The 10242-nt window shown below is 30.9% G+C and overlaps 1 protein-coding gene across 1 annotated transcript in view; it reads left to right on the forward strand.

Annotated features, from left to right (window-relative positions):
- Nucleotides 1-8561, forward strand: part of LOC107866303 (agamous-like MADS-box protein AGL19) — a 17822-nt gene extending 9261 nt beyond the window's left edge. The window contains exons 3-7 of the mRNA XM_016712421.2: nt 4905-4966; nt 6134-6233; nt 7353-7394; nt 7501-7542; nt 8244-8561. Coding sequence (XP_016567907.1) covers nt 4905-4966; nt 6134-6233; nt 7353-7394; nt 7501-7542; nt 8244-8369 — 372 coding nt within the window. The 3' untranslated portion in view covers nt 8370-8561. The remainder of the gene's footprint in view (nt 1-4904; nt 4967-6133; nt 6234-7352; nt 7395-7500; nt 7543-8243) is intronic.
- Nucleotides 8562-10242: the final 1681 nt, after the last annotated feature.

A 10242-nucleotide genomic window follows, 5' to 3' on the forward strand; every position in this document is an offset into this window, starting at 1 on the left:
TAAGTATCGTAATACTTTCTTTGCAGCCTTCCAGTGATCCATTCCAGAACTACTTTGATATCGACCCAGCATTCCAACAGTAAAACTGATGTCTGGTCTTGTACATGTTTGGGCATACATAAGACTCCCAACTATTGATGCATAAGGAATATCTTTCATTTGCTTTCGTTCCAAGTCATTCTTTGGACATTGATTGAGACTAAACTTATCTCCTTTCTGAATTGGAACGGGACTTGATGAGCATTTTTTCCATTCTAAATCTCTTTAATACTTTATTAATATAGATTTTGTGAGACAATCCTAACAATCCTTGTGATTTATCTCGAAATATTTCTATTCCAATCACATAGGATGCCTCACCCATATCTTTCATTTCAAAGTTAGTAGAGAGATATTTCTTGGTATTATGCAACAAACCAAGATCATTAGGAGCAAGCAAGATGTCATCAACATACAAGACTAACATAATAAACTTACTCCCATTGACCTTCAAATATATACACCGGTCAACAGTATTTTCCTTAAATCTAAAGGTGACAATCGTTTCATTAAACTTAAGATACCATTGTCGGGAAGCTTGTTTAAGTCCTTATATTAACTTCTTAAGTTTACACACCATGTGTTCCTTTCCTTTAATAGAAAACCCCTCAGGTTGATTCATATAAACTTCTTCCTCTAAATTTCTATTCAGAAAGGCTGTTTTCACATTCATTTGATGTAGCTCTAAGTCATAATGAGCTACCAAGGCCATTATAATTCTGAGTGAATCTTTTCTAGAGACAGGTGAAAACGTCTCTTTATAGTCAATGCCATCTTTTTGAGTAAAACCTTTGGCAACAAGTCATGCCTTGTGACGTTCGATGTTGCCAGTTGAGTCGCGTTTGGTCTTAAAGACCCATTTACACCCAACTCTTTTGCAATCTTCGGATAATTCAACAAGGTCCCAAACTTTATTTTGTTCCATAGATTTTAACTCATCTTTCATAGCATTTATCCATTTATCAGAACTATTGCTTTCAATAGCTTGTGAAAATGAAACTGGATCATCATCAATTCCCAAGTCAGTTTCTGACTCGTGCAGATATACCAAATAATCATCAGAAATAGCAGATCTTCTTTGTCTTTGAGATCTTCTTGATGCTACTTATTGTGGTTCATCTACTACAGGTTCATCAATTATGACTTCATTAGTAGGAGCATTAATTTGTTGTTCTTGTTGATTACTTTGTTGTGCAACGACTTCAGGAACAACAAATTTAAAAGAAGTACAAGATAGAGAAATTTTCACCCTAACTTCTTTAATTTCCATATTACGTGGTTCTTCACTCTCGCTAACTTTGTCATTCTCAATGAGAATCTAGCGTTTTCAGTTTCAACTATTCTCGTACTATGATTAGGACATTAAAATTTATACCCCTTTGATTTTTCTGGATAACCAATGAAGAAACCACTGATTGTTCTTGAATCCAGTTTCTTTTCTTGTGGATTATAAACTCTAACTTCTGCCGGGCAACCCCAAACATGCAGGTGCCTCAAACTAGGTTTCCTACCAGTCCACAGTTCAAAAGGTGTCTTTGAGACTGCTTTACTAGAAACCCTATTTAGCAAGTAAACGGCAGTCCTTAAAGCATACATCCATAACAAGGGAGGTAAAGATGAATTACTTAACATACTCCTAACTATATTCATTAATGTACGATTATGCCTTTCTGCCACATCATTTTATTGTGGTGTGCCAGACATTGTGTATTGAGTACATATGCCACGCTTTTTGAGGAATTTAGCAAATGGACATAGGTGTTGTCCACTTTTATCATATCTTCCATAATATTCATCACCTCTATCAGACCTAATTATTTTCACCTTTTTATCTAGTTGTCTTTCAACCTCAGTAATAAATACCTCTAAGGCATTAATCGCTTGAGATTTTTCATGCAACAAATAGATATATCCATAACGTGAAAAGTCATCAATAAAAGTGATAAAATATTTTTCTTTATTGAAAGATGTGATATTAAAAGGACCACATATATCAGTGTGTATAATTTTAAGAAGCAGTGTGCATCTTGTGGCTCCTTTTTTTGTGTGTTTTGTTTGTTTTCCTTCAATACAATCTACACAAATATTAAGGTCAGTAAAATCTAAATTTGGAAGAATTTCATTCTTAACTAATCTTTCCAGCCTTTCTTTAGATATGTGACCTAAATGTTTATGCCACAAGTAAGCAGATTGTTCATTCACTAAACTTCGTTTGGTACCAACATTATGATGCAGAGTTAAGAGTGTTTCGGTAAAAAGATTATCAAGATTCAGTTTGTATAAATTATCATAAAGAGTACCAGTACCAATGACATAATTATGCTTAAACAAACTAAAACATCCATTATCAAAATTAAAAGAATATCCAGTCTTATCCAACTTAGACAAAGAAACAAAATTTCTCGAAAGAGAAGGAACATAAATAGTTTCTACTAAATCTAAGTGACGTCCAGTATCAAGAATAAGACGATAAGTCCCGACACCTTCAACTGGAGCTGTCACTCTATTCCCTATGTAAACAAATCTTTTATTTTTGTTTATGGTTTGGATTGTAAGGTATCCCTGCATAGTATTAGAAACATGAACAATACAACCAGAGTCAATCCACCAAGTATTATAAGGAACTTCAGTTAAATTTGATTCGAGACATGTATAAGCACAAGGCGTACCTTTCTTCTCAAACCATGCCTTACGTTTCAGGTAATTTTTCTGAAAGTGTCCAGATTTTCCACAGAAATGACACTTTCCATTCTTGTTCCCTTTCTTATGTACTTGAGATGAGGACTGATTAACATTAAGTTGTTTCTGTTGTCCCTTACCATGCTTCTTTCCTTTCTTTTCAGCTTCTTGATGATTTACATAATTAATGGAGTGGGTTCCTTGATTCTTTAGCCTTGTTTCCTCTTGAACCAACATACCATGTAATTCATGCACGTTTCATTTGTCTTTCACGGTGTTGTAATTCATTTGGAAAGGACCATACTCAGACGGTAATGAGTTGATAATGAACTGCACAAGGAAATTTTGTTCCACTTCCATTCACAATGACATAAGTCTTGTTGCTATGTTTGTCATTTCAATGACATGCTCATGCATAGTACGTGAACCATCAAATTTCATGGTAGTCAAAGTACCCATTAGTGTCCCAACAAGAGACTTATCAACAGTTTGGGAAGACTCTTTCACAAGCTTCAGAAGTTCTTTCGCACTTTCAGTTTTGAGAAGGGTAGACTTAATGTTGCCCGCAATATTCATTCGCATGAACATTAGGTCTAATCTGTTAGACCGATCCCAGTACTTATAATAAGACTTTTCTTCATCACTGCTAGCTTTAGTAATAGCAGTTGGCTTTTCAGAGTAAAAGTGCAGTATCAAGATCTAAAACTCCAAGATGAAATTTGATCTGTTCGCACCAATCTGAAAAGTTAAGTCCATTAAAAGTCGTAACAGAGGCAGAGTGCGAATGAAGGGCAATTGCTGAAATAGAACATGCTCATTTGTTAATACTTTGAGTTACGAGTTTAAACACATTATCAAATTCAGAAATAACTTACTTAAATGTATATTGATGTTCTCCTATGGGCTAAACATCAAAATACAACTTTAAACATAATGATGCTTAAAATATATTTAACACAAACGATAATATTTAATGGATCAATTAATAATATTTATCATCTTTGGATAAATAAATAAAACTAACGATACATCAAAATTATCTCTTTAATATTTATTGGTCATACGAACAAACAATCAACCTTTGGGTGATCCACAAATGTCTTATGACCAAAAATTTAATTTATTCATAATTATTAGATCAATTATAAGCATCAAGATTAATGGGTAATTAATTTAAACTTTGACCTTTATTTTGAAATTAATTTCATAAAGATTCGACCATTTTGGTGATTAGCGAATCTTACATTTATGATTCCAAGTTATATTAAGAAACAATAAATTTTACTATTGCATACTACAACGTTCTAACAACAAAGAGTTGTTACTTTAATATTTAAAATAATAAAGATTAAACTCATATTATTTTAAATAGAATCAATTATAATAATATCAATATTTCAAATTTCGTTATTCAATGATTGTGAAATTTCTAACAAACATAATTAAAATTCACAAGATCTGGAGAAACATTAATTTTAATGGAAAATCACTTGTTCCGAAAATCAGGTTCTGATATCACATGTAAGCATAAAACGGATTATATAAACTTAAACAATCTTATACATAAATAATTCTATCCATAATCCTTTGTATTATTCAGGAACATTGAACTTAATGATTTTTCACATACACATAATAACAGTAATTCAATGAAGAATTACTTACCTAAATTCTCCATGATTTTAGCAGAAGCAAAAGCGTAATAGCAGAATCACTGAATTGTTTTTCTCTCCTTACCTTACTTTCAGAATAATTGTGATGGAGGCAAAAGCGTAATAGCAGAATCATTGAATTGTTTTTCTCTCCTTACCTTACTTTCAGAATAATTGTGATGAAGCTTATTATTCTTTTGGCAGAGAGAGGACCCCTTTTATAATGGAAATAGTCAGTTATGTTTTCACGTTCCATCAACGTGATTGGTGGATACAATCATTATCCTACTAGGAGTCAGTAATTATCCTAGGTAACTTTCCATATAAATTAAAGATTTAACTTATTCAATTATTATTAAACCAATAAATAAATTAAGTATGTGGGCCATAGAAATTTACAACCACAACATATATTGCTGTTTTATGAATATGAAGATTGTGGTTTAATTTGTACGTACTTAAGAATGTGCTTGCTTTGCTGAGTTTCATATTAGTAATGTTATTGAGAAATTAATAATCATATATTTTGTGTAGCATTTGAAAGAGGAGATTGCAACCATGACTAGAAAGCTCGAGTTTCTTGAAGACTCCAAAAGGTTAATTGTCTCCTCATTTCTGTTTAGAGTAGATATAAAACTAGCAAATTAAATGATTATATATGAACAAATATTCCCTCCACCACGACAGGTGAAAGCTTGGGTGAATGGGTTTTGGTTAAAAAATAAATAAATTATGAAATATTTATTCTTTGCGTCACTTTTATCGAGGTCTATCAGAATCAAAGGGATAAATATATCTCCGAACTATGATAGGTATATATATATATTCCGTCATATTTTGAATACACATATATCTCTACCGTTAATAAAATAGTAGGCATATGTGTCTTACATTATCAGTAGGGACATATGTATAACCAAAGTATGACGGAGGATATATATGTACTATTTATCGTAATTCGGGGGAATATTTATCCCTTTTCCGTTCTATTTTTATAAGACAAGGATGCGTATGCACCACCCTCTTGCAGTGCCAGCTTCAAGGTGAAGCCTCTCAAGCAAAGGCTTTTTGGAGTTTTTCTTTTACAAAATATTGAGTATTTTTGAATATTTTTCAGTCTCAAATTAATGTTGTTGGCTCAAAAAAAGTTAGCTTCACTTTTAGGAATTCAAAAATAAAGTTGATAATTGTTTTTAACCATACCATATTAAAAAAGATTTCTTTTTAATATTGTTCAATCCTAAAAAAAAAAACTAATAAATAGGGATAACTTAGAATTAAAATAATAGTTAAAGTGGCACAAAGGGAGTAGAAAGGAAAGAAATATTTCTATCAGATAAATTTTTTTTATTTTTTTTCAAATGCATATATTGCTTATAGAGTTTCTATAGCAATTGCCCCGGCTGGCAAAAGCTTTTAAAAATTGAAACTGATAAAGTTTTACTTGAGGTCAACAATGTTTCAAGAGAAATTGAATGGATTAGGCGTACTTACAATTAAAATTGAAATTATTGGGAGAAATCGATTAGAAAATAAATTTATTCATTACTTCGCATCTCAAAAAGCTATGAAACTGACTTCAAACAAAACATATATACTAAATATATATATATTTTTTTTAAAAAAAACAAGTGAAGGCCTCATTTTGAAATTTCGCTTCAGGCAACCAATTATATTGAGCTGCCCCTGCCCTCTCGATTTGTGAGATTACATTGGATATGTTGTTGTTGTTATAGTTAATTATTTGTGCATTGTTATTGCAGAAAGCTTTTAGGACAAGGTCTAGAATCTTCCACCTTGGATGAGCTTGAACAGGTAGAAGAACAGTTGGAAAGAGGTTTAAGCAACATTAGGGCAAGAAAGGTGCATAATTTTCTCCCCTCTTTCTCTCTCTCCATTATATATATACACACACAAATAACTCTGTAAGTATGTATTAAGTGATGAAAAACACGTTAAAATTGTTACGTGTTTGGATAGGAGTGTTGAAACTTATTATAAAAATTGATGTATTTGATATGTCCTTAAAGTTATCTTCAGAAAATATAAATTTAGTAACTATATATACAAGGAGTAGAGTTCTATTTTGGGAAGAATATATTGAGGACAAGGAAAAAAATAAATAGTGTTAAAAGTACTTGGTCTAACCGAAAGTGTTTATAAGTTTGAAAAGGTAAATATAAGTTGGGGTGATGACTAGCATATGACTGATTTTAGCTTATAAATTTAGGTGGTTTTTTTTTTTTTTTTTTTTTTTTTGTTGTTGTTATTGTTGTATTATATCTTATTAATAGGAGGGGATATAAGCCTTACCTCCGAGACATACAACACAAAGGATGAAGACATCCTTTCACAAAAACAGGAGCAAATCCATTAATAATACTCCTGTGCCGATACTAGCAAATGAGGTTTAGCTTACAAAAAAATTAGCCTTATCAAATTTTGTCCTAATACTAGTAGGCTATTGAGATTTATCTGGGAGAAAAGGTCCTGTCACCTTTGGGAAGTTCTTGAAATGAGAGGTATACCACAACTTCATTATTGGTTGTGGCAAGCTTTGCTAGCCAGTCCGCAACTTGATAACAATGAATTTTGCTTCAACATTGGCCTGGTTCATCTCCCACATTATAAATTTAGGCGTTTACCAAACACATAGATATCAAACTATACGAGTTCTCATTGTTTATATCGCTCTATTTAAATCCATTTGGATACAATATTATACAAACTGATTTCCACGATGTAGGGATTAATTAGGTCTACATGTGAGATTACGCTGGGTATGTTGTTGGATTAAACCTATATTACACTAATATATAGTACGGTAAGTTCTTTACAATATCTACACATCTCTAACAATATTAACACACACACATATATATATTTGGAATTTAGGTGATGTTTTTTCTCCATCAAGCTAGTGAAGCTTTGACAATTAAACCTACCATGTTTTTGTTTGTTTGTTTTTTTATTTTGTTTCAGAACCTGTTATTCAGGGAACAGATTGCTCAATTGAAGGAAGAGGTAAAATACCTTTGAAGTATACATAATAATAATATCCATTAAAGTAAAAAATTTTTAATCCCCATTTGGCTTGTATATAAAGTACATTTTTTTTCTCTTGTCTCAGGGAAAAATCCTATTGAAAGAAAATGCAGACTTGAAGAAAAGGGTGAGATATTTGCATATATATCAATGTCCTTGCATATATTTCTCTATGTTTAAGCTTAATTTGGTTAAGACATGGTAAATGAAATTAGATTAATTACTAAATTTGAAATACTAGTATTCAAATTCTAGTATAGAGATCGATAAGACTTACTAAGTGACTTCTTCTCATTTGCATAAATATAGGCCTTTGATGAGCATAAACAACATAATCATATAGTAACTATAAGATATCTGAGATGAACATAATAAGTTGACCTGGACAGTGTTATTACATTATAACAGAAAAATATGCAAGATATTAAAAATGTGTTGAGAAAGGTAGCTAGGTTGTGCTAAGTGGTTTAGCTCAATTTGAATCTTCGTCGCTGAAAAATTATATTATATACGTAGATAATAGAACAATTTTAATCTTGTCACTACCTATAAATAAACCCTTAATGAGCAATTATACTTGGTTTCTATCATCTTTTTCTTCTTAGTGGAGTGCTATATAATATGGTCAACACCATAACCAGTATTTTAGTCTTTTGCTACCAATAGATCATACTCTCTCTGCGTCTCAATTTATGTGATATTATATATATCCTTTACATCTTTTCATATTTAATTATAATAGTGTTACGTTAAACTTTTTACGAGTAATTTTTTTTTCTTTAATGAGATTATTTATAATCGATTTTTTTTTTTTTTTTTCTCTTTCAGTCTGAGATGCTATCATTGACTTTGACAACAATTGCTAAAGAAAAGAAAGATGATGGAAGACAAATTATGGAAGTAGAGACAGAGCTCTTCATTGGACTTCCAGATACTAGAAAAAACTCCTATTAACTTTTCTTTGAATTGTAATTATAATTTATAGAGTTGTAATAAAAACTAAATTACTCTTAGTATAGTTTTTTTTCCCCGTCTATCATCAAGTTATTTGTTAATAATAATGATCAAAATGATAGCTCTGCCGAGAGAAATGTATATATGTATACATTTTATTTGCTTTTATAATTAACGTTTTCTTTATCTTAATTAATTTACTAATGAGTTAATACGTTCTTCATATTTTCCATCCTCTTTCCTATGATGCTTCATCTATTCAGACCTGAAATCGATCTGAATTATGTAACTGCGATAATGTATCACTTAGTTATATACGGATATACATACTAACAGGAGATCGATGCTTGAATTTGTTTCCCTTAAATCAACGTTAGGAAGAGGCACACTTTGATACCATTGATGTCCATGACTAGCGTGGTCCTTCTCCATCGAAGAGTCACATATTCAGAGTTGACCACACCATTACTTTTATCGAGGTGTGGCCACTGTCTCTTAAAATATAATACTTACATATCAACTTTTTAACATAAAAGAGAACGAAATTAGCGTTCAGTCCCTTGGGATAAAAATATTTATTAGCAGAAATTAATTAAAAGCTTAAAATTTTCAAATTTTATGGCTCATTATAATCCTCTCCATCCATTTTCCCTGCCTCTATCTCCGTTGTAATTAATAAATTAAAAAAATCGTTTATCGTGAAAATGACGGTGGAGAAAGGGCATGATAGCCTTCTTGACCAAATAAATAAATAAAAAATTGTTATTAACATTCTTAGTTATTTAAAATAAATTATTTAATATACCAATGACATTATCAGATAACATGATAGATTATAACTGCATGAAGTTTAAAAGTTTTAAGCAACAGCCGCAGAACGCCCTAACAGTGCCTCCTCTCCTAATTTGTCAACTTTTGCTAACACCTAACTTTTCTTATGAATACCAATTAAAAATCTAATTAATTACCCTTTGTCATTATGTGGTGTGAAATTTTTGGAAAAAAAAAAAGAAGTGAATTTGATCTAAAATAACCAATTTTATACTATTTAAAGACAAAAGATTGGAAAAAATTGACTTTATAAATAGTCTTCCATCAAAATAATAGCCATCAAATGTATATTTATTAATGTATAGTATACATTTTTTTATGCAAATAATACGCTTTTAACTAGCTAATGCAATTTGTATAATCCACCAGCCAAATATGCCCTTAAGATTATTTTTTTTTTTTGGTTTCCCATCCGGTGTTTGGTACCCTCATTGGAGCCTGCCAACTAATTCGTATTTGCACCGGGTAGGGCCCCAATCCATTCGGAGGATAGTGCTTCCTACCAGGGATTTTTCCATAGGACTCCTTTGAGATTATCTTCAATGTTAGCTAGTTTAGCTCAACAAATACTATAAGTACATGACATCCCTAATCTACATATTAACTTGTACTTCCAAATATTTGAGAGTATGATCAAAATTTTTATCAATTTTCCTTGAAATTTTGCAATTCAAAGATTCATAAATAAAGTTTAGGTGCAACCTTATTCATCTTCTTGATTCCTCACAATTTTCAATTTCTAAGATGGAAATTTTGACTTCTTCTATGTTAGTTCCATCTAAGCTCAATACTGAACATATATATATATATATATATATATATATATATATATATATATAGGGCGGCTCAAGCGAATTTGTAGCCCAAGGCCAAAATCGAACAGAGGTCTTACATTTTTAAGAAAAAATAATTATTTTTATAAAGTCTATTTTTAAAATTATATAATCGATTTCTTCTAATAATTCATTTTTAATTAATAATATAGTCAATGCTTTAATTTCTTGACACGTAATATTCTGGAGTAGATATATCAAAATCTTAA

Source organism: Capsicum annuum, chromosome 1 (assembly GCF_002878395.1).
Source record: "Capsicum annuum cultivar UCD-10X-F1 chromosome 1, UCD10Xv1.1, whole genome shotgun sequence".
In the NCBI taxonomy this organism is placed as follows: Eukaryota; Viridiplantae; Streptophyta; class Magnoliopsida; order Solanales; family Solanaceae; genus Capsicum; species Capsicum annuum.